This window comes from Leuciscus leuciscus (assembly GCF_965113295.1).
Source record: "Leuciscus leuciscus genome assembly, chromosome: 24".
NCBI lineage: Eukaryota > Metazoa > Chordata > Actinopteri > Cypriniformes > Leuciscidae > Leuciscus > Leuciscus leuciscus.
Window position 1 is genome coordinate 21,852,129 of NC_138723.1, and position 24,487 is coordinate 21,876,615.

General features: G+C 37.2%; 3 protein-coding genes across 14 annotated transcripts in view; 1 reads left to right on the plus strand and 2 right to left on the minus strand.

Annotated features, from left to right (window-relative positions):
• nbeaa (neurobeachin a) overlaps positions 1 to 7,424 on the plus strand; it is a 127,160-nt gene extending 119,736 nt beyond the window's left edge. For all 10 annotated transcript variants that reach the window (XM_082156946.1, XM_082156952.1, XM_082156953.1 and 7 more), the window contains 9 exons: positions 1,231 to 1,320; positions 1,889 to 2,081; positions 2,160 to 2,231; positions 2,758 to 2,913; positions 3,000 to 3,170; positions 3,889 to 3,990; positions 4,604 to 4,800; positions 4,890 to 5,041; positions 5,612 to 7,424. In XM_082156946.1, the coding sequence (XP_082013072.1) occupies positions 1,231 to 1,320; positions 1,889 to 2,081; positions 2,160 to 2,231; positions 2,758 to 2,913; positions 3,000 to 3,170; positions 3,889 to 3,990; positions 4,604 to 4,800; positions 4,890 to 5,041; positions 5,612 to 5,702 (1,224 nt within the window). In that variant the 3' untranslated portion in view covers positions 5,703 to 7,424. The remainder of the gene's footprint in view (positions 1 to 1,230; positions 1,321 to 1,888; positions 2,082 to 2,159; positions 2,232 to 2,757; positions 2,914 to 2,999; positions 3,171 to 3,888; positions 3,991 to 4,603; positions 4,801 to 4,889; positions 5,042 to 5,611) is intronic.
• Positions 1 to 24,487, minus strand: part of ccdc169 (coiled-coil domain containing 169) — a 239,433-nt gene that overhangs the window by 167,943 nt on the left and 47,003 nt on the right. The gene's annotated exons all lie outside the window — the stretch shown is intronic.
• The window catches only part of dclk1a (doublecortin-like kinase 1a), a 53,978-nt gene continuing 39,797 nt past the window's right edge, over positions 10,307 to 24,487 (minus strand). For all 3 annotated transcript variants that reach the window (XM_082156963.1, XM_082156964.1, XM_082156965.1), the window contains 11 exons: positions 18,527 to 18,611; positions 17,503 to 17,678; positions 17,279 to 17,398; positions 15,829 to 15,975; positions 14,054 to 14,187; positions 13,788 to 13,865; positions 13,381 to 13,477; positions 12,390 to 12,470; positions 12,145 to 12,258; positions 11,877 to 11,950; positions 10,307 to 10,497 (listed from right to left, as the gene is read on the minus strand). In XM_082156963.1, the coding sequence (XP_082013089.1) occupies positions 10,440 to 10,497; positions 11,877 to 11,950; positions 12,145 to 12,258; positions 12,390 to 12,470; positions 13,381 to 13,477; positions 13,788 to 13,865; positions 14,054 to 14,187; positions 15,829 to 15,975; positions 17,279 to 17,398; positions 17,503 to 17,678; positions 18,527 to 18,611 (1,164 nt within the window). In that variant the 3' untranslated portion in view covers positions 10,307 to 10,439. The remainder of the gene's footprint in view (positions 10,498 to 11,876; positions 11,951 to 12,144; positions 12,259 to 12,389; positions 12,471 to 13,380; positions 13,478 to 13,787; positions 13,866 to 14,053; positions 14,188 to 15,828; positions 15,976 to 17,278; positions 17,399 to 17,502; positions 17,679 to 18,526; positions 18,612 to 24,487) is intronic.

A 24,487-nucleotide genomic window follows, 5' to 3' on the forward strand; every position in this document is an offset into this window, starting at 1 on the left:
ATGTGTGTGTGTATATGTATTAAAAAAAATGTATGTTAGATGTATTTAATTGCAATTAATCGATTTGACAGCAACTAAATATTACAGATTCAATAATTTATTAATAATAATAATTAATCTTAAAATGCTTAATTCAATAATTAAGATTAATTATTGACAAAATGCTTAATGGTAATAATCTTATTTTTTTAACATCTCAAAAAGTCTAATAATTTATTAAGCAATTATTATCAAATTAAAATATTGTATTGTTATTAAACATTACTATCATTAAACAAATTAAAAAATTGAAATAATTTACCTGTGAACACCATTGTTTCCTGTTTAACACAAAAGTGCAGGGCTGTTGCTATTCATCAATATTGGTTTAAAAAAATCTTGATTGTCAGTCTTTAAAGGGGTGGTTGATTATGATTTCACTTTTCTAACTTTAGTTAGTGTGTAATGCTGCTGTTTGAGCATAAACAACATCTGCAAAGTTACAACGCTCAAAGTTCAAAGCAAAGGAAGATATTTGCTTTTAAAGAAATTGCTTTTTAAGGACTACAACAAATGGCTGGTAGGAACTACACGACATTCCTCCCGGGTTAGTGACATCACCAACCCTAGAATTTACATAAACCCCGCCCCCTGAACACGATTTATAGATTATCAAGACTGAATATGCTAATCAATGACTAGAAGATAACTACACATAAGCTACATAAATTCATAAACTAACCATTCAGAAATGTTGTCTACATATTGTCACTTCTTCTTGAGTCTCTCCATCATTGTCTGAAACCGGTTTTAACATAAAAGGCTAAAAGTTGTAGACATTTTCAGGCATGTCTGTGTGAGCGCAAGCTGTTGTTGCTCCGCCCTCTGTGCCGGGAGCAGCAGCTCATTTGCATTTAAAGGAACGAACACAAAACAGTGCGTTTTTGCTCACCCTCAAAAAGTGACAATTGTAACATGCTATATAAAAATATCTGTGAGGTATTTTGAGCTAAAACTTCACATACACATTATGGGGACATCAAAGACTTATTTTACATCTTGTGAAAAGGGCATTATACCACCCCTTTAATGGTGCAACCCTGTCAATATCCTTCTTTCCTCCGTCCAAAATGAGTGAATATGTATTTCTAAACGCAGCATGCGTTTCCATGTCTGTCTGTTGTGAGGCAGCTCAGATGTCTGTCAACTAAAGATGTAACAGCTTGTTTTGTCTCTTTTGTCTGTCTGTAGACCACGGAGGCTCAGATTCAGTCTTTTGGACAGGCTCCATCACAGCTGCTAATAGAGCCTCATCCTCCACGCAGCTCCGCCATGCACCTGGTGAGACTTTTTTAAAACAACTCTTTTATTGAGATCTATATTCCATCTCTTTTATCAATTATCTATATTAGATCTCTTTTAAATAGATCAATATCGTCTCTTGTTATTTAATTTATTCCATCTTTCATCATGATTTGTCTTTATTACGTACCTTTTATGTAGATCAGTATTACACTGTCTTCACTAGTTGCGATGCACCAAATTTGTATTACCTCATATATACAAAACACTAATCACTGTCAGGTAGATAAAATTCAGATTATCATGCAATAGATTTAGCACATCACACCTGGTTTTACATCTAGCGAGGCTGCCTAGGGTTGGATGTTATACACATCACCCAAACTCCTCCCCTTCCTGACAGTCCAAACCAACCCAAAACTGATCCTGAACTATATCCTCACCCAGAATCCTGCCCTGTGCTTTTCACCTTGTTTGCTCCATTGTAATTTACCTTTCTAATTCCCTGTCCCTTCCTCTCTCCTTTTACTTCCCTATTTTTCCTCTTCTTCCGCCCTTCCTCTTCCTCTTCCTCTTCCTGCTCCTCTTTCTCTCTTCTGCTCATCAGTGTTTCCTTCCTCAGAGTCCTCTGATGTTCAAGGACCAGATGCAGCAAGATGTAATCATGGTGCTAAAATTCCCCTCCAACTCTCCCGTCACGCACGTGGCGGCCAACACGCTGCCTCACCTCAGCATTCCCGCTGCGGTCACGGTCACATGCAGCCGGCTGTTCGCCGTCAACCGCTGGCACAACACAGTCGGTGAGTCGCAACATAACACCATCGTCTAAGGATATTTGTTATTGTTTTTACACAAGATTAACGGTATGTTTTGTCCAGGTCTCAGAGGTGCTCCGGGATATTCTTTAGAACAGGCTCATCACCTCCCTATTGAGATGGACTCTCTGATTGGTGAGTTTCTCAGGTCATGTGTCCATGTGTTTTTACCTTTTACATCACTAGAGACAGTTCTGAAATTCCTTCAGTTGATAGACTGATAAAGCGTGTCTTTAAACCAAAGACTTACAAAGATGCTCATTATATACTCATATTACTTACGAATAGGAGAAAGTGCAACACGCAATATGGCGGAAAAAGTGAAAGAACCAATCATCAATTGGTAAAGTGATTGCATCATTGCAGCTGCCGTTAGAAGCTCCAGTTGCATATATGCCTGAAATAGCATAAGAAACAACATTTATGGGACAGTTCGTGTCAGACTTTGTTGCTGATTTGAAATATGTCATTTAAATGCGAGTATGGCAAGCAGTTTTTGAGATTTCAGGATTTACCCATTCAAATTGATAGGATTTGGTCTTGGATGCCGAAATAGCTGCCCGGAGGTATTGCAAATATGGCTGCTGAGTAAACACATTTTCCTTGAAAGGGTCTTTTTTTAAACTAAAAATATTCACGCATGGTCTGTTTTCTTTCCCAGCCAATAACTCTGGCATTACTAAAAGGCAGATCACAGATTTGGTGGATCAAAGCATCCAGATCAACACGCACTGCTTTGTGGTGACAGCCGACAACCGCTACATCCTGGCGTGTGGATTCTGGGACAAGAGTTTCCGTGTTTACTCCACCGAGACAGGTGCGTGTGTTTTTGGTGATTTCGTTTAAAATACTTTCACTCTTTACTACAGTGAATATGTGCTGACCTGGTCACTCTTCATTCAGGGAAGCTCACTCAGATTGTGTTTGGCCACTGGGATGTGGTGACTTGTCTTGCGCGATCTGAGTCCTACATTGGGGGCGATTGCTACATCGTCTCCGGCTCACGAGACGCGACCCTTCTGCTGTGGTACTGGAGCGGACGACACCACATCATCGGAGACAATCCCAACAACAGTGAGCACAATGCCTTTTAACCAACTGAGCCTGTGCACATGAGCATTGCTTTGATTAACAGAACTCCATGCTCACCAAGACTGCATTTGATCACAAATACAATAAAAACTGTAATATTGTACAATATTATTTCAATTTAAAATAACTTTATTTTCATATTATTTTAAATGTAATTTATTCCTATGATGGCAAAGCTGAATGTTTAGCATCATTACTCCAGTCTTCAGTGTCACATGATCCTTCAGAAATCATTCTAATATGCTGATTTGCTGCTCAAGAGCATTTCTCATATTATTATAAATGTTGGAAACAGTTGTGCTGCTTAATATTGTTATGGAAACCATTATATATATATATATATTCAGGATTCTTTGATAAATGGAAAGCAAATATTTGAAGTATAAATCTTTTGTAATGTTATAAATGGCTTTACTGACACTTTTGATCAATTTAATGCTTCCTTGCTTTTTTTAAATCTTACTTGCCCCAAACTTTTGGGTGGTAGTGTAGTGTATATGATTTCACATACATATTTTAATATTTATTTGGCTTATATTGAGATTAAACTACAAGAAAAATTCTTTCTAAATATGTTAACAAACATTTCTGTTTGTTGCATTTTCTCTCCTCTTTATTCCATGACATGAGTTTTAGTTATGTGGCTGTTAATGGAGTAGATTTGTAAGATTCCAGAACCTGACTGTGTGTTGTATTGTAGGTGATTATCCAGCACCTAGAGCGGTTCTGACAGGCCATGACCATGAGGTGGTGTGTGTGTCAGTGTGTGCTGAACTGGGACTTGTCATCAGTGGGGCCAAAGGTCAGTCGGAGAGGAAACAGTCTGAATAAAAGCATATCTGAAATGAGCTATTTTCAGACTAGAATTGGTTTGCAAGAGAATTCATATATAAACCCTTTGCAGATAAGGAAATAAATAAATCTTAACTCTTTTCCCGCCATTGACAGAATTTTCCGGCTTTCCGTGTTTTCACTATTATACGGTAGGGGGCGCTATCATACATCTTCTGAAAGAGTACTGAATCTCCTGATCAAAACCTGTGTGAGAAAGAAACAGCATATAAATCAAAACTGCCTAATGTTACTGAATGAAATGTCGACCCGGGACGAGCTACAGGACTGTGACTCAATCTACTCCATTTGTGTGTTGATCATCGTTCTGAATCCGTTCCAGATTTTCTCAGCTTTTTGCTCAAAATGTTGCTTTTTTTATGAAACTTACAAACATTCAAGTGTTGATTTAAAAAAATGTTTAACCATAAAAGAGTTAAGATTTTAAAAGAGTTAAAACCGGGGAAAGAGTTAAGATTTTTATTTACGATTTTTTTAAATGATTATTACTTTCTTATTTCTCAATTATTTAAATGTCTGTGTTTGCTGTCAAATGACAGAATTGATCTGTTCTTGTTTTACAGAGGGGCCATGTTTGGTGCACACCATCACAGGAGATTTACTGCGGGCCCTTGAGGGCCCCGAGAACTGCCTCCAGCCCCGTCTGATCTCTGTGTCCAGTGAGGGCCACTGTATCATCTACTATGAGAGAGGACACTTCTGTAACTTCAGCATTAATGGAAAACTCCTGGCCCAGATGGAGATCAATGACTCCACACGCGTAAGAGGAGACATGCACGTTTGAACAGAAACAAATACACGTTCACATGAAACAGTCTCCATATTTATCTTCACTTTATTTCCCCTCAGGCCATTCTGTTGAGCAGTGACGGTCAGAACTTGGTAACAGGAGGTGATAACGGTGTTGTTGAAGTCTGGCAGGCCTGTGACTTTAAGCAGCTGTATATTTACCCCGGATGTGATGCAGGCATCAGGGCTATGGACCTATCCCATGACCAGAGGTGAGCATACCCCAACTATATATATATATGGGGATTAGGACAGTCGTTTTAACTATTTATTATATACATAACATTCATAATATATACATAATATGTGACCTTGGACCACAAAACCAGTCACATGGGTAAATTTTTTTAAATTGAGATTTATACATCATCTGAAAGCTGAATAAATAAGCTTTACATTGATGTATGGTTGTTAGGATATAACAATATTTGGCCGAAATACAACTATTTGAAAATCTGGAATCTGAGGGTGCAAAAAAATCGAAACATCAAGAAAATTTCTCAAGTCCATTTATGTTCGAGATTGTGCTGCATTCACTCACAAAAATAAATGTTTTCTACATTTACGGTAGGACATTTACAAAATGGAACATTATCTTTACTTAATAGCCTAATGATTTTTGGCATAAAAGAAACATTGATAATTTTGACCCATACAATGCATTGTTGGCTATTGCCACAAATAATCCCGTGCGACTTGACTTGTTTTGTATCCGGGCTCACATATATGTTATGGAAATGTATAATTTTTCAAACGAATGCATTTTATATATTTATTTGCAGGACTTTGATCACTGGGATGGCGTCGGGCAGCATTGTGGCGTTTAACATTGATTTCAATCGATGGCACTACGAACATCAGAACAGATACTGAGACAGAGACAGGAGGAGAGAGGGACCTTGTTTAGGGCTCGCAGATGAAGCAGTGAGTAGGGTCGAGTTCATATCCTGCTAGACAGTTGATGGTGTGTCCCTTTAAGTTCAGGGTGGAGTCAATCCCAGATGAAAACACAAGACATATCTCTAACGTTACTTAGACCTTTAAGGTTGTCCTTCACTCCCCACATACTATGATGAATTGCCTAAAGTCCTTTTGTCTGCAAAGATCATCGTACAGGATCGTAGCCAGGAGGACGGCAGGACTGGATGGACTGTAGCGCAGTTCCCAGCAGAAGAGGCTTTGAGATTTTTCGGGAGGGTTGATGGAGGGAGGGGTTCTGGGATGAGATTAAGACGCAACGGTGAACTTAATCTTTGTAAATACGAACTGCAACGGCGCAGTTCTTCACTGCAAGAGGATAAAAATCATATTTCCCGCTCGCTCTCCATTACGGAAGATCCCATCACCTTTAATTTATTAATGACTTGCTGTAAGATATTGTGTAGTTCCAACGAAATGACGATGAAGGCCTGCCGATTCACAGGGAGGAAGTGAACTGATCTGACGGGAAACAAGCTTCTCTTTCCTCTTTGTATATTTGGTAATTGTTTTGTCATATATGTAAATATTGTGATGGTTAGGAAAGCCAGGCATGTAAGCGGGCCATAAAAAAGAAAATAAAGAGGAGAAAAAAAGCAACAAAAAAAGAAAAAGAAACCCTCCCTCACTCACACGTTTCATTATTTATGAGAGAAAAAAAATATTAATGTTGAAGTTTTTGTATCAGACACTTTGCACCGGTAACATCCCATGATTTATCGACGTGTTAGGATTTTTTTGTTTGTTTACTACCATATTTAGGCCCATTCTCCATTGTATAATTTGTGCATTGATGTTTGTTGTATTTAAATAATTAATATTATAATCATATGTGATGATTACGTTGTACAACCACAGCCACAGTAAGCAATATCCTTGTAGCCAAGAGTGACTGCAGAAACGCAGTTTAATACGTGGATTAAGATATTTGAAATCCGCATACACGCATACTGAGATTTTATTTTTTTTCATCCCCCTCCTAAAAAGTGTGAGAGAAAAGAGTGAGAAGGATATTTTTTCAATCAGCAACACTATAATACTGAAATATAGTCGTTTTACTACAGAGGTGCAATTACTAGTCAGCTGGAAGCTTAAAAGGAATTCAGAAATGAAAAAATGAACAAATTATGCAAAGAATTTGTTGATCTGCCTTGGCATTGGCCATTGGATGTGAATATAGATGAGACAGAGGCGCATACATAACATGCAGGTCTGTCTCAGTGTAGGTGAGTGGTCAGTACTGTATATTTGATTTGATTTGTACATTTGCTAAATATCTTTTGTTAATTTATTTTGCAAGATGTATCTGATCATGATGATTGCATATAATTTTAATTTATTACTTTATTTTATTTGTCTGCATCGTTTGTGGAGAGGAGAGGAATAGTTTATTGGCAGGAAGTAACTAGGACGATTTATTTGATTGATTCAGATGTAATTTTTAAATTCAGTCCCCACCTGCTGTTTCATGCATTTGCTGCAACTTGAATAAGCCAGAATGTCACAGGTGTCTCTTAAAATGTTTAAATATTAATTCATGCCAATATATAGATCAATAACTGTAAAATAAAATTGTTTCCTTTTTGTCGTATTTACAATAAAACAAGCCAAAACATCTTTTTGAGTTACTCGTATTTTTTTCTTTAAACACTTGACAGTCATGAATTCAGTGGTCATATTCTCGTTTTTTTTTTTAGGATGGATGTGTTCAAAATGTCCGAAAAGAATACATACACATGCACAGATGGTTTATCTTTAATGGCATTTAGTGATAATATCGATTACAGTTTGTTTTGTTTGCTTAATCAGCTTTATCATGCAGATGTCAGCGTTCAAGAGTTTTTGCAAATTTAAAATATATTGAAAAATATTTATTTGGTAAAATATATATTTATTGTTATAACGTAAATAACGTTATAAATAATCAAAAGCTTATTTGTTAACAAATTAGGAAATATTTGTATTTAACTTTTGTTTAGCATTTTAAATTAGTTCAAAAAATATATTTTATTATCAAGTGGGAACATATCAATCGCTCAGACGTTACAATTATTTGTATGAAATTATATTAGTCACGTGACCAAAGTGAACAGCGCAGGGAAACGTTCTGGCGCGCAGAACAGAAAAAGACGGGAAATGTAAAACAATGCACGAAAAAAAAACTGAAATAAGCTTACCTATATATATTTTTGTTTCATTGTAAGTCATAGAGACAGAGCGCATTTAGGCCACGCCCACACCGGGGGGGAAAACAAACCAACCGTTCCCATTGACTTTACATTGCGAGAGGCTGCCTCCTTGTCATTTCTTGCTTCTAACAAAAGACAGAAAAATGCCTAAAAGCTGCTGTGTGACAAGGTGTACAGCAAACAAGCTAAAAAACCCAGAAACAAGTTTTTATTAGCTCTCGACCCCAAAAAACGAGTGTTTAGGACATAAAAGTGGATACAGGCAGTTGAGACAGAGCGTCACGTGTCTCATTACTCTGAGAACTAACGTACGTCCGCTGGAGGAGACCGTAATCGGCAACACAGGATAGTTTATCTTACAGAAATATAATATATAAAACTGACATTTGGATATTTGACTCACCAGTGACCAAATGTTTAACTTACTGCACACGTAGTGTATTTTTAGTGCATACTGAGTGTCAGGATCCCACAATTTACCCATTCGTTCCAGCCTGTAGCCAATTGTATGTCCTCAAACGCTCGTTTTTTGGGGTCGACAGCTTATGAAAACTTATTTCTGGTTTATACAACACTTTTAGTTTTCTTTGCTATGGTAGCGAAAATGGGGGGAGAGAGGTCGCATCTTTGTCACTTCTTTCTTTTCTTTTTTTCTTTTTAACCCTTGATGAGTTAGCTTCCCTCCAAGCACAAGCTAGTTCTTTGACTTTTTGCCTCGTCTGTTAATGCAGATGTGCATGATGTCTTGCTGACAGGAAACGTCCTATAGACGTATTGCAGATGAGCAAAAACTAAACAAAAAAAAATGCACATCAAATAGACGTCTCCGGAAATTACCATATCCAGATATAATTGAATAATTACTGAGACTAAGTTATTGAATAATTAAAGAAAAACAAAGTGCAGAAACAGTAAAGCTATTTGCTCTACAAACCAGTGTGTTTACAATTACGACAATACATTAAAATAATATGGTACAAAAAATATCAAGCAGCATAACAAGTTTTTTTGTAAAGCTAAAAATAATTGGAAGCTGATGAGAACGAAAGTCAGACACATTTAATTTACAAATGGACGCCCCGGTGCTTAAAATGAAAAATGTTTGAATTGTTTTATTTTTTATTACAGTGGATAGGGAGAATGTATCCTCATATTACTTTGCAATAGGAACCTGCCTGATCCTATCGCCCCCTAGTGGTGAGATGACGGCAGGGCTGGAGGTCACCGTGAAATAAAAAAAATACATGGATAGCCAGGGTCAAACAGTATCAATACACAACAACAAAATGAGGTTAAAATGTCTTTTTTAATAAGATAATGTCTCAAATTATAATGTAAGAGCCACTCTGTATTCCATGCACTAATGAAAGAATACAATGACACCGTAAGCAGGGCTATGAGTTACTAGAACACCTCTTACAGCACTTCAGGAACACTCAACCCTAATCTGACCTCCTGACTTCTCATTACACAGCACCACTGAATGAATGTCCTGCATTAATGAAATGGAATTAATCAGAACCAACCGGCATTTGTATTTCCAAGAGCTGACCCTGTATCAAGGAATGTTGCTTATGTCTTTCCCACAATGCATTTGTGCTTATGTTCCATATACTTTAAAACTGCAAAAATGGTTAAATGTGACTTACATTGTCTAGATAAGATAAAGAAATATATTGTCAATATCAAAATAATTGAAATTATATTATTTACACTGATTACAAAACAAGGTCCCCATCTCACGGATGAACAAGTGCTGTGCGTCAAGTACTGTAACCACTAAGGGAAGGAAGTCCAGGTATCGGCAATTCAAATCATTTTTTCAGTCTGCTTCGAAAGGTTTTTGGGAACACGGGATACTAATTACCAGGAATGCTAATCAGTTACAGTGTCCTTACAGTTTCCTTCTGGAGCATATGAACAATACCGGACCAATAAAAACATCACATTTCTAAGGTGCTTCAACAGAAAAAGAGGACATTTTTTAACTTGAATAAAAAAAGAATATGTTTTCAATATGTATAAATAAATGAAAAGGTTATTATAATGACCATAAATAAACAAGAAACCCTTCTTGACGGTCATCATGTTCCCTGCACCTTTATGTGATCAGATTACAAAATGGTTCAGTTCAGTTCATCGGTCCACTCGGGCCGCGTTCCGAATCCTCATAAACCCTTCTCCTCTTTTAGTGCCCTTTCCACTCGCTCTCTTTCCTTTCAACGCTAGAAAGGGGAGAAGAGGGAGCGAACAGTCTCCGTGGAGCAGGCGGAAAAGTCTTCAGACTCGGGCGAGGTGGTGGTGATGGTGGTGGGAGAGGGACATGGACTGGGGAGGAGGGGTGGCTGGGACGTGGGGTCGAGGTGCAGACCGGGGCACAGACGAGGCGTAAAGGCTGGGATGTGGAGGCTACAGGTCGGCTGGGTGGTCCAGGGAGCTGCGCTCACATTCGGGTGGCGTCCTCGTCTGAGAATCTGCCTCTCCTTATCAAGAGCGGTGGTCTGATGGAGGAAATGGGGAACTTTAGTCTTAATTACAACAGATTTCGCCATGTCCTTCTAATTTTGCATTATGTTCGTCAGTTAGAACACTTACCCCCGGTTTCACAGACAAGTCTTAAGCCTAGTCCCAGACTAAAATGCATGTTTGAGCTGTTTTAACTGAAAGAAGCTTGCACTGCCATGTCTTAAAACATGTCAGTGCCGTTGTTTTGTCTAAATATGAACACCAGTAATGTTTTTTTTTGTTTTTTTTCAAGGCACGTTTATAAAACTTACTTAAATGTCCTAATTGAACCAAGACTTAATATAAGTCCTGTCTGTGAAACCAGGCCTAAAGATCTTAACTCAAAGACAGTGGATGGTTGTCAAAGCTTGGACATTCTGTTTGGACATTGGACATTATGTCTGTAGACATTATATATACATTGGAATATAATGATGAGGGTGAAAAAATCATAAAAAAAAATTTTGGGGGGGGTCAACTATCCCTTTAATTAAAATTATTTAAAAAACATATTTAAAAAAAATCTAAATAATAATAACTAATTAAATGTAAATACACTATCGTTCAAAAGGCTGGTGTCAGTAAGACTGTTTAAATGTTTTGAAAAAGGTATTTATTACCTTTTTTGCATTTATTTAATTAAAAATACAGTAATATTGTGAAATATTATTACAATTCAAAAGAACTGTTTTTATATATTTTAAAATGTAATTTATTCTCAAAAAGCTGAATTTTAAGCATTCAGTGTCACATGATTCTTCAGAAACCATTTTATTATACTGATTTACTGCTACAAAATTCAAATTTCCTTGATTCAAACGTTGTCCCCTTATTATGTCTGACCCTTTGTATGAGGAATATCAACTTTTGCCATCAAATAGAAGACTTTTTGTTCATCCATTTTTGGAAGAGATTCCAACAATAAAGTAAAATTGAAATTGAATGCATCTTTGCTAAATATAAAAAATATTCATTTCAAATAAAAATCTTATTGACCCTAAATTTGTGAACAGTAGAGTACATTTAATATTAATACATACGTGTCATAAATATATTAAAAGTGAATTTCTACTAACAAAATAAACATTATGGGCAACAGCGGGACTGGTTGCTGAGTATATTGTTTTCTGCACAAGGTTGAAGATCATGAGAAGCTGGTTAGAAGCAGGACAGTGACACAAGCAGCACACTCAGGTGAAGAGCACACACAAATATGTCAATTGCCATGAAGTTGAAGCAAATCATGCACATTCTGAACTGAGAACGTTCACACACACGGGCTGAATGATGGCCATCTTTGATCATGACACGAGCAGGATTCAGTGGGGTTCAACAAGACAGGGGCTGGCGTGCTACAGCGGACACGTGGCGTTACCTTATCCAAAACATTCCCGGGTTCTGATAGAAATCCAACGACCCTGATCTCTGGATGGAAAAGTCATGGTCGAGCTAAGCGAAGAAAAATCAGTGGAGCTCAGATAACATTATAGATAAACTCAAATCATCAGCTGTAGTCTATTTCAACTGTTAGTAAATATATCATTTGTAAGCTAATAGTGTTTGAACTTTCGCCTCAGCTGTCCATCACACATTGTGTCTGGTCTTTCATGTTTATTCTGCGTCTGGTGTGAGCGTGTTCTTACCGTCAAGACGGACACTCCTGGGGTGTTGTTGCTGGCCTTGGGCCCAGTGTTAAAGTGCTTCTTGATCTTTCCTGCCACTGACAGCTGGTGCTCGTTTTCTGACAGACCGTCATTCTGAAACAGCCATTGATCCGATCAGTTACTGTAGTTATTAAACAAGAGGACTAAATGTGTTAAGACTGTGTCTGTTATAATTTATCAATAAAGATTCACACATACAGATGAGTTTAATCTGAATTACTCACAGTGACCCAGGGGTGTTCCAGCACCTGCAGCGCTGTGTATCTCTGATCCACTTCCACCTGCAGCATGGACACGATCAGCTCCTGAGGACACGGACGGGACACAGAGTTACTGCCAAACCCCAGTGCCAACAAATACATAGTGATGTCCAATTTGAGACTCATGACCTTCAGTTGGTGGCCACATTAAACAAAAAGTTATAATTAAAATGATTCATAATAATAATATGTGGGCTTTTTAAAAGTGAAATAATATGATAAGAAATAATGAGTAGGTTTTTGAAGCAAAATAATATGATAATAATAATAATAATATGTAAGGGTTTTAAAAGCAGAATTCCATTTGATTTCAAACATTATACATTTCGTTATTTGTCTATTGACTATAGTGATACACTATTTCCTAATCAGGGAAATAATATATCATGGACAAATCACAAAATTATCATATTATTAATATAATTATATTTATAATATAATATATATAATATGTACTTATGTATTTTTTTGCTTTTAAAAAGCCAACATTTTAATATCAAATGATGTTGCTTTTAAAAAACCCACATTTTATTTATCACATTATTTTGCTCTTAAAAATACCCACATATAATCATATTATTTTGCTTTTTAAAACCCACATATTATTTATTATATTATTTTGCTCTAAAAAATATCCACATATTATCATATTATTTTATTATTTTGCTTTTAAAAATACCCACATATTATTAATCATATTATTTTGCTTTTTAAAAAACACATTTTAAAATCAGATTATGTTGCTTTTAAAAAAAACACATAATATTTATTATCATATTATGTTGCTTTTAAAAAGCCCACATATTATTTATCCTATTATTTAGCTTTTTTTAAAAACATCATTTTTAATATCAAATAATGTTGCTTTAAAAAAACAAACAATATAATTTATTATAATGTTATTTGTCTTTTGAAAAATCCATTAATTATGACTCCACAAACAAACTCCACTTACTTTGGCTGAGTCGGATACATTGTCCCAGTACGGGAGAGGGAATTCTAACTGTCCCAGCAGTATCTGGTCAAACAGAGCTTCTTGATCATCGGTGCTCCTGAAATAGGGAATGCGACTTCAAATATACATCAACAGGGGGAGCTCGATGCATTTGGTTCATGGATAGTACCACAGACAGCCACAGGGAGGCGCAATAACATCTTACATAACCTTCCAGCTTTGATTACATTACTCAAAGTGCACTACATACCAGCAAGAATGTATTTAAGAATGAATCTTTGACATCTACTGATAAATTCATCGTTTTGATGGCAATTACAGGATTTTTTTTAAACAACTTCGAAAAGCATAAAAATTATAATCTCACATAAACCTAAGCCACATTTTCTCATACACACTGAACTTACCCACGAAATGGAGGAAAGCCACAGAGGAGAATATATGTGATGACTCCAGCGGCCCAGATGTCTACCTTAAGGCCATACCTACAATCCAGAAAACAAAAGAGTGTTGTTTTAGTTGTATTGCTCTATACTTAATGCTTTTCAGCTTTATAATTCTAAATAATATGATCATAACAATCACAACAGTATGCTTAATAGCATCACACGAGTCCATGAAAATATCACACATTCAATGGCCCAGATTTGTGCAAACATGCTCAAATATTCACCCGGTCTCTGCGATAATCTCTGGTGCTACATATGTGGGTGTTCCACAGACAGTGTACAGGGGTCCGTCTACCACGGTGGCCAAGCCAAAGTCGCCCAGCTTCAGCGATTTGCTTCCGTCTTGATGCTCGTACACCTGTGAATCAAAGCGAAGAACGATATTAGAGCTGGGAGCAAAATCAACCTAGATCCTTCAAAGCAATCTTTGAAAATGACATATCCGGCTCTCAAAAATCCCAAGGTGAGCAAATGTGCAGATCAGTGTCAAAAATATGCACTCGCTTCAAATAAACAGATATTTGTGCATGTAATGTCTTTAACCTAAATTCTACTGATGCTAAAAAGGAACGGAATCCATTGAGCATCCTAAGATTGGCTGGCTTTGTGTTTGTTGTTATATAATATGTAAAGTGATGCATTATGAAAAAACCTCATTCTGCACTGCAAGGTGCATTTCCATGTATGCTTCCAGCCACAAGCGATTACCTTCAACACACTGAGACTGAGTGAGCGCATATGTGAGCCAGCGCACGGCTATTTCCAGCTCACTGGAGTGAATTTGAGAAACAGAGGGTCTTATTTACTGCTACCTGATCACAATTCAATTGTAAGATCCACAGCATTTATAGACAAATTCCCTAGCTCATAAACAGGGCTTAAGGCAAGACACTAATTGTGTTTTAATGCACTGGTCCATTTGGAGATTTTGGCATATTTTCCTCCATTACTTGTCTTTTTTCAGACCAGTGAAAAAAACAACATCCAAAATACACATTTAAATTTTTATGTTATTACACTCACTATCTATTTGTCCACTCCAAACATATTACCATTCTCCAATCTATATTCTGAAGGTTTTTACAAGGGGGTATGTTCATATATCATTCACCTGATTTACATAATATTTTATTCCTAAAAACATTAAGATATTTCTCTGGCTGTTGACAGTATTTTCAGATTTTTTAATAAAATCTCCTTTAATAAAATCTCCTTTTAATAAAAAAATCTCCCTTTTTTTTGATAAAAAGAGATGCTCAAAATCTCCACTGTAACTCAACCTTTAACTTAATATACCAACAAAAACAGAGGCATTTTGAGCCTTGCTTTATCTAAAGTTCAGATTTATGTTCTGGACATTTATGCAAATTAGTGCATATTTATTTTAATGCCTCATTTAAATATTTATTCATAACATTTCAGAAAACTTGTAATATAAAACAATTGTTTTAAATATACTGATTAATCAACAGGGGAACTTGAAGTGTCTTGCCTTAAACAACGCTTCCCTCTTAAATCAGTAGAGGAAGTGGCTGCGTATCAGCCATTGATTCATGAATGATGTCTGGTAAAAGGTTCGTAGGAGAGCAGCCTTGGGGAACAGTACAGTCTGTGAACTGTCAAAGTGTGAGTCACATCTCAGTTCTTCCGCTGCAGAAGTGATATCACACGTATGCAGTCAGTCAGTAGGTGGCTGGTCTAGACTCAGTCAAAGATCTCGCAGCAATCATCTCTCTTTCTCCAAACACACTTATATAGTTCCAGCCCACAAGACCTATGAGTTCCATCCGTTCCTTTCCTCTACACAACACGTACACACAGGAACACATGTTTGTGGAGGCTGGTGATCTTTAGGATGTGACAACAACAGCGCTTGAGAGTTAGACATGAGATATTTTCACAGGATGTCACTCTCAGAAGTATGTTTTGGAAAGGAAGGAAAGAAGGAAGGATGGATGGATGGATGGATAGATGGAAGGATGGCGTGTTGATATCTTACCAAAAGGTTCTCTGGCTTGATGTCCCTGTGGACGATGTTAAGGCTGTGTAAGTATTTGATAGCATTGGCTAGGTTGTACAGCATGCCACTGGCGTCCCGCTCAGTGTATCTGTTGGCGGAGGTGATGGCATCAAAAAGATCTCCTCCCTAAAAATAAGAACAAAGAACAAAGAAAGAAATTGAATAGTCGTCTTCACTGTATTAATTATGCATTGATTCTTATTAATGCTACTGAAGTTATTTATCCAAGAGAAGTGAGTATTTTTATTTTTGTAATTTGTTTAACATGTTTTATGGCTTAGACCACAGCAGGTATCCCAGACAGCAACATAGTGTCGGCCCAGATCCGGCCCACATCTGGTACACTTGGATTCCACACGGTCCAGATGTGGGCTGGATCTGGGCCGACATTATGTTGCTGTCTGGGATATTAGGCTGCTGTCACAGTATTACCTAATGCACAGATACAACGCATATCCGCAAAATAATTCAATTTGTGATTGCATGATGAAAGCGGCTTTCTCTGAGCGCGCTTGTGTCAATCATCACGAGTACATCACTGAGTTCTTAAAAAATACTAGTTTTTAGCTTGAGCTCCGTGATTTCAGAATGAGCGAGAATGCATGTGCACTGCAAAAGACACAAAAGTCATAGACGTCTGTCTTGCTCGTTTTAAATAGAAAAACAATGGACAAACTGCAAAAATCCGTTCTGTGTAAACAGTCCCTAAATCATTTTAACATCAAGCACCTCTTCCTCTTTATTTTCTCATTCAAGCATGTTTCTTTATCCCTTTAAATGCCGATTAACACCAAGAACGATAACTATGATAAGGTACAAGTTTTAATAATCATTCTAATCCTATTAGAATAGAGAAGTCCACATGTAGTGGCAGACAATGTTGCAGCGCACGCTTATAATAAACAGAACTTATAGATTATAGCCATCAATTTTGTGAATGGGCTGTAAGCATAGTTAGGCTTGGTGTTTACAAACCACAATATACACAATATAGCAAAATCTCTGTGGATAGACCCTTTATATTGTATCCATGATGTATATCATCATTCTGCCCAGCCCTGGTCTGAGGTATCTTACACATCTACAGCTAGGTTTGGGAATGGAACGGTTTCAAAGCAAGGTGGTATTTCCACATACAGAAAATGATCTACGTCACAAGAGTTTTCTTGAGGTCAAGGAGTTTATACACAACAGGCAGAAAGTTCATGATGGCCTGGTTTGCCGTTCGCATGGCAGAAATCCCCTCAAAGAGTCGAGTTAAGTGGAGCAGCAGCTTAAAATAACGCTCAGTTCAACACAGGCAGCACAACTGCACAGGGTGGCCATTTCACGGACCATCAAGAGCTCAAATTAATCCGGATCACCACAAGACATGTAAAACAAGCAAAATTTCATCACCTCAGGTGCATGAAAATACTATAGTACACACCTTTACAAGCTCCATGACCAGATAGAGTTCACTGTAAGTGTCCATTTCCTCAATCAGCAGCACAATGTTTGGATGTTTCACTCTTCTTAGGATAGCCACCTCATTCTGGATCATATGCTCCTGTGTAGGAGAAAAATTCAAAATAAAAATATATTGTATAAATCATCATAAAAATAGAAATATAAGCATTTTATTGACAATATCATAATGCTTTCACATCTCACCTTCCCTCTGCATTTGCCTTTGTTGATGATCTTCAGAGCGTACGCCCTGCTAGTCGAGTGCTCCACACATTCATGGACCACCGCAAAATTCCCGTCTCCGATCATTCGGCCGACTTTGTACCGATCTGAAATGGAGCTCGGGACTACGGGTATCGGCGTCTCCTCCAAGGGCTCGGCTGCAGACGGTGAGGAAGAAAATTAGAGCAAGACTGAGTGGGCCTCATTCAGAATCTGTTTTTATGACTGAAATCTCTGTAGGCTGTGGTAGCATTTGATTCCAGACCAACATTCCTAGTCTGAGAATCTCTTTGAATGCAGCTCAAAGAACAAGACGATAAACATGTATTTGGTTCACACCTCCTGTGTCTTTCATTAGTGTGTTACAGTCGGCTACACTTTGTACATTGAAGCGGAAATTATTGTATAATGAACACCTCTGCAAAGCCTTCAAATGTTGACATTCATTGCAGACATAGCCTAATCTTAAGACACTGAGCAACTATAAAGCTTTCATTAGTAAAGGGCACTCTCATTAATAAATTCATCAACCTGCCATATCTTCATAAGATCACAGTTCTTGAACAGCACAAACCTACAGTAGACCTTGATCTCTTTGTAAGGAAGTCTGAATACATTTATATTTCATGGATGGTCAGTTGACTGCCATGCTTAACAGTCTAAACCTAGTGATGCTATTGTTAACTAAAGATGAAACTATAAAAAAAAATCGTGTTGCTAAAGCTGAAATAAAATAATTTATTATTCCAGTTAGTAGCCAAGGCAAAATTAAAAATATTTGTTTAAACATTCCTAAAACTAAAACTGAAATTAAAAATAATTTTAAGCTATATAGAAATATTTTTTAAAAACTACAATAAATAATAAAAATGACTAAAGCACACGTCAAAATTACTCAAATTTAAACCACAAAATATAATTAAAAATATTTTTAAAAATCCTATAATATTATATAAATAATACTAAAATAATACTATCTAAAAACCAGCTTTGCTTGATCTCTTACCATCGCTCACAGAACCTTCCTCCTCATCCATACTGCAGACTTTGGTAGAGGCCAGAGACAGAGAGGAACCACTGTGCTGGGATCCCTGTGAGGAAGAGAACATCCAATTAAACCAGAAACCACTATAAGCATGCCCGATATTGTTATGGTGGGCACTTCAAATGAATAATTAATTATTTCGAATTATTACGATTTTTAGAATGCATTTTAAGAATTCTTTTCCCATCAACCGTTAAAATGCACAACACCGCTGTATGCTGCGTCAGAAAGAGGAATGCGATCACTCTGACGTAAACAAGCACAGCAAGCATGAGCAGCATGGAGGAACGAATGAAGAAAACGTGCTGAATGTCTGGGAAGCAGACACACTCTGTCAGTTCAAAGCTAGACTAAAAACACATCTCTTTGACCTAGCTTTCACATAATACATTATAGACTTCCTATAATTCAATGTTAGGCTGCATAGATTAGGTCAGCTGGAACCGGGAACACTTCCCATAAATCCTGATGTACTCGTTACATCATAAGAAGAATGGCATCTACGCTAATTTTAGTGTCTTTGTTTATCCCGAGGTTTTCCCGCAGCCTGCCGGATCCAGGCCGTATCCAGATCTGATGAAGGACCTTCGCCTGGACCCGATGACAACGCAGTGCTGAAGTGTCAACTAGTCTCTCCCTATGGAGGATCCCTTTACCACTCTACAGATAAAGCGTTGTCGGGAAACTCAATTCGCGTATCTACCCCGAATTGATACAATTAAATTAAATTCTGTATCAAAAATTATAAGGAAACACCAGTACTTTGTTTAGGCTTGGTTTGTAGGGAATTACAAACCTGCGTACATATATTCAAACGCACATAACTATAGAACCAATTCTTAATGCGCACAGGTTCGCGTTTAAAGTCTATGTAGAGAGAATGGTGTCGTCTTAGCAGCCCCTAATTTAATAACAAATGATTGTTGCGACGGAAGCAAATCAATCATAACTAACCACAGCTGGAAAATAACTTTACTAAAGAACCGCTATAAAGCCAAAACAATCTCTGTTACCATAAATTATACATTTATCTAAATCTGTTTAAAATTTAAATCTGTTTTACAGTTTAAATCTGTAAAAAATGTATCTTGAATCTGTTTGTAAAGCTGCTTTGAAACAATCTACATTGTTAAAAGCGCTATATAAATGAAGATGACTTGACTTGAATGAAAATGCACATTCACTCTCTGATAGCAGATGCTGCTGATCGAACTTTACCCCGGTAACCCCATAAACAAAGCAGCTGTGCTACTTTCTATTTCTGAACAGTATTTAAACGTTTCAAACAACCATTCAGATGTTTGTATTTGCAGTGGTGTTCATCACATCACCAAATACTTAAAGACTTAATTGGCTATTTATTTTCAAACTTGACATTTTTTATATTTTTATTTATATTTAATAATACATTATTAAAATCAAAAGTTGTAGCTGTATTATTTAATGGACCTAAATTATCTAACAATGATTAGATGTATTTGAAGAGCTCTTTTCCAAAACGCGATAAACGCCATTTTGCTGTGTACTGAACCTATTCACTGCTCCATCAACGTTTCATGCCAAATAGCTATATTTCCTTGTTTAAAATGTACTGCAAGATGCAGTTCTTTTCCAAACCGCCATAAGCGCCAAACCTATTTTTAGCCTAAACGCCATACATCCTCTGGACTAATCAGAATTCTCTCTCTCACCCTCAAATCACTCGCGCATTTTGCGCCAGATGTTCCTGAGATGATTTTTCCTGAAAACTATTTCAATGGATTTATAGCGTTTTGGAAAAGAGCTCCTCATTTGTTGGTAACACTTTATTTTACACTGTTATTGTTACATGTTACATACATGCGGGTCCTTTAGTAATAACTATGAATTATGCATAATTACATGCAACTAACCCTAAACCAAACCAAACCCTAATCCTAACCCTGTAGTAAGTATATGTAGTGACTTAATATTACTCAGTACTTAAATGTATAATTACAGTGTAACAAAGATACCCTAAAATAAAGTGTAATCATTTTTCTACTAAGGTTAACAAAGAATAACTTCTGTAACAAATATAGCTATTTTTGCTCATTGTTAATGTTAATGTATTAACTGACATTAACTAATTAGACCTTACTGTAAAGTGATATCTATTGTTCTTTATAAGTCTTTTGCACTTGAATCTGTTTGAAACATTTGTTGTACTTTATAAATTTTTGTGTATTGCTTTATTGTATTTATATGTTCAGAGTTATTTTTGTTATAAGAAAAAAGTGATTAAACCTGTTATAGTATGATAACACTTTTTTGCAACATTTGTACAATATCGTGATAATAGGGTATACCGTGGTGAAAGCGTCAGCGATTATCGCAACATGAAAATTTGATGCCGTCACATATGCCCACCAACTGCATAGCAGTACATGGTCAGTGTGTGTGATAACTCCAAAAACCACCTAACTTTAAAAACACTGAAAAGGATAAACCGCTCCCTGGGTGTTTCGCTCACTTTCTACCTATGCTGGATATCCTCAAGCTGCCGCATGTGCTATTCCCGTCAGGACGGTCGGCACGCTCGGGACACAATCCTCTCATTCTCACTTTTAAACACAGCAGGACAAAGACAGTTAGCACATCAGTGTTTCTTTGCTAGTTTCCATGGAAGCACCAAGTGTGAGCGGAGTTACTGGCTTTTCTGTAAATTGGTTTTCGCTCCTGGTTGCCGCCAGTCAGGGTGCAGGGACCCTTTCAAGTCCGCGCGGAGAGTAATTGGAAAGATGTCTCCGGGAGCACCGCGCTTTCCTGGCTGTTGGGCGAACTCAAATGGATTTGATTGGACTGCGGCCCCGGTCGCACCTCAGGGACGTCGGCGGTGTGAGGAGCTGCTGCTAATGGCGAGAACGAAGCGCAAATATGCCGAGACGAAACAGTGGATAGGTCAGGGAGGGTCAGCACTCCTACAGTACACACACACACTGCTTGATAATGTCAGTTTGAGTGGATACATATGAGACGGGCGATGCAGGGCTGTTTAAGTGTCATTCGAAAGAGCTTTGACTCGAGAGAGTGAGTGTGCGCGCGCGTGTGTTTCCGCATCCTTTTTCTATTTCATTCAGATCACAGTTTGTCCTAGCGCTGTCAAAACTCTTGTTACCATGGAAACTGTTGGAGCGTACTAATAATATTTTCCCTCTGCGAGACAGGAAGCAGCCAGAGACTAGCCCATATAAGGCATCTTCCTGTTTCCTGGCTGAATGCTAGGTCAGATCAGACTTTCACAGAATGTCTCTGGAGCAAAACAAAAGAAACCTTTTTTTTTTTTTTGGATTTGCCTCTCGTTTAATTTAATCATCTGAATCCACTGATCAATATTACGTTATGTTAAAGGGTTAGTTCACCCAAAAATGAAAATTCTGTCAGTAATGACTCACCCCTCATGTTGTTCCAACCCCGTAAGACTTTCGTTCATCTTCGGAACACAAATTAAGATATTTTTGATGAAATCTGAGAGCTGGCTCACTCCTTCATAGGCTGCTAGGTTATCGATATCTGCCATCCCAGAAAAGTTAGTAAAGACATCGTTAAAATAGTCCAAGTGACCACCACAGTGGCTCAACCTTAAGTTTATCAAGCGACGAGAACACTTTTTGTGCGCTTTATTCAACTATTCATATTCGTCTGTGGGCCTCTGAGTGAGTTCACGTAGTGTAACAGCGCAGCGCTTCTGAGTTGTATGTCAGAACGTAGGCTCACTATTTTATGTTATGATATTATGTTCTGATAAATGTAAGTACTCGGTTGCATAATAGTCTTGTTATTCAGCATCTGTGCAATTATGATGCTCATAACACAAATAGACTTCAGACTAATTACATAATGGCTTGAATGACTGATTTAATGCCTGAGATGATTTTGTTTCGTGGAGATGGTGATGCAATAGGGAAATTTAATCCAATGTTTTCATCAGGATCGCTGCTACTCATTCCATCTCTCTGGAATCTCTGAGGATTTGCTTCTTAGCTGCAACTCCATTAAGACCAAAGTGAGAAAATCTCACAAGAGTCACTTCAGGACATTTGTTAACTACACCTGTAATCTAACTAACTCTGTGACCGACTGCATTAATTCGTTTTTTAAACGCAAAGACCATCATTAAAGCGTTTGTGCAGTACAAAAGTAAAATTGGTTTGGCATCCGCAAACTCTGGGATATATAAAATGTGATTAAAGCAACTCTGAGCCAAATTGTCCCAAATAAACAGAAGAGTACCGAAATGATTTTGTAAAGAACTCGTACTAAAGAGACTTACTCTTTAATGTATTTAGCATCTGCAATCATACGTACATGATGGAATGGTTTCATGACATGCTTTATGGAAAAAAAACATAAGTCTAGATAACACATTAAAAACAATGACCAGAAAATGACATGCCTTATACACATAAAAAACATCTAAGAATTAGATTATAATACAAAACTAATAGAAAAACAAAGATAACTGCTTAATTGACAATAAAGCAAAGATTTACAGGAGCTGAGTACTGAGCAGAGCAGGAAACTGAGCAGAGTCAAAAACAATAAGGTACAACAAACAGAAAAAAACAATGAGAACCAGTGGAACACAAGAGGACAGAAAACTACTACACAGACAGAGAAAAAGAAGTGGTAATATTTACATGGTATCAGACAGAAAACAAGGTGTCTATTTTCTGAAATGAATATGAAGTGACCCACTTAAAGGAATGGCTCACTCAAAAATTAAAACACTTTACTTGAGATATCAATGTTTATGGAATGAATGAAAACACATGCACACCTTACACACACAATGTAATTTAAACATCCAAAAAGAAAATAAAAGAAAAATACAGGTGTGAAAACACCAAAGGAAAATGTGAGGAGCATGCAACCCAACAGACAGATTGAGCGACATCATCATAGAGATGATGAAGAATGTGTTTTTATGAAAATTTGAACTGAATTGGCCACGCCCACGTGATGTGGAACTGCAATGACGAGAACAGGAATACTTTATCCATCACAACAACAAAAATAGGAAAGAAGGAATTCTGCATCCTGTTTGCGACCTCAAATCTGAACAGATGCGTTCTCAATTCAATCCTGAACAGCACTCAACTCTGATAGAGACAGGTGTGATTTTGAGAATGATGCTGAGCTTGATGGCCTCGCTTTTCATGTTACGCAACAGAAAACACACAGCCTACCTAGTTAACCAACCATTAAAAAAATGAAAAACAAAATGTCCATTTAATCTCACAGCTGATACAAATGAAATTGTAACCTCATTTATCTCGTTTAAATCTTGTTTACCCAGACTGAGATGGATTAGCACACGTTGAAAGGGTTCATTACTGTTTTAGATGTGTTTTGACATTGATTAAAAATGTATTTGTCGCCATAGCATCAAATGCGCATGTGTTCCATGTTCTTCCCCAGAGAATCTGAGGGTTCATGGAAAAGAGAGACGAAGAAGGGGATATGCCTAAGGATACAGAGGCCACACACACACACATATATATTCCCAGTATAGATCCTCCACTCTTGTGTGGCTCATTTCTGAAAGTGGGTCATGCGTTGAATGCAATTCACAGCCCAGGCTTGAGCGGTAAAGCCAATTAATAATAAATCAGTAGTAATGATCAGTGTTTAAATCATTCAAGTGGAAGCAGTAAGGTCATTTAAAACTGTAGCATAAGCAATCAGAGAAGTTTATAATGGGTAATCTTAGGATTTTCAGGAGAATGGATTGCTAGCGGAGAACTGCTGTAATTACACACATTAGCAATGTATTTGCATACACTGCAAGCTAATTGACTAACCAAACCACAAAGCAGCAATAACAACATTCGTAGACTCATATAAATTCATAAGCCAGATAAAGAAGTGCCTGCTTCTTCGGAGCCTTTTAGGAGAGAACAT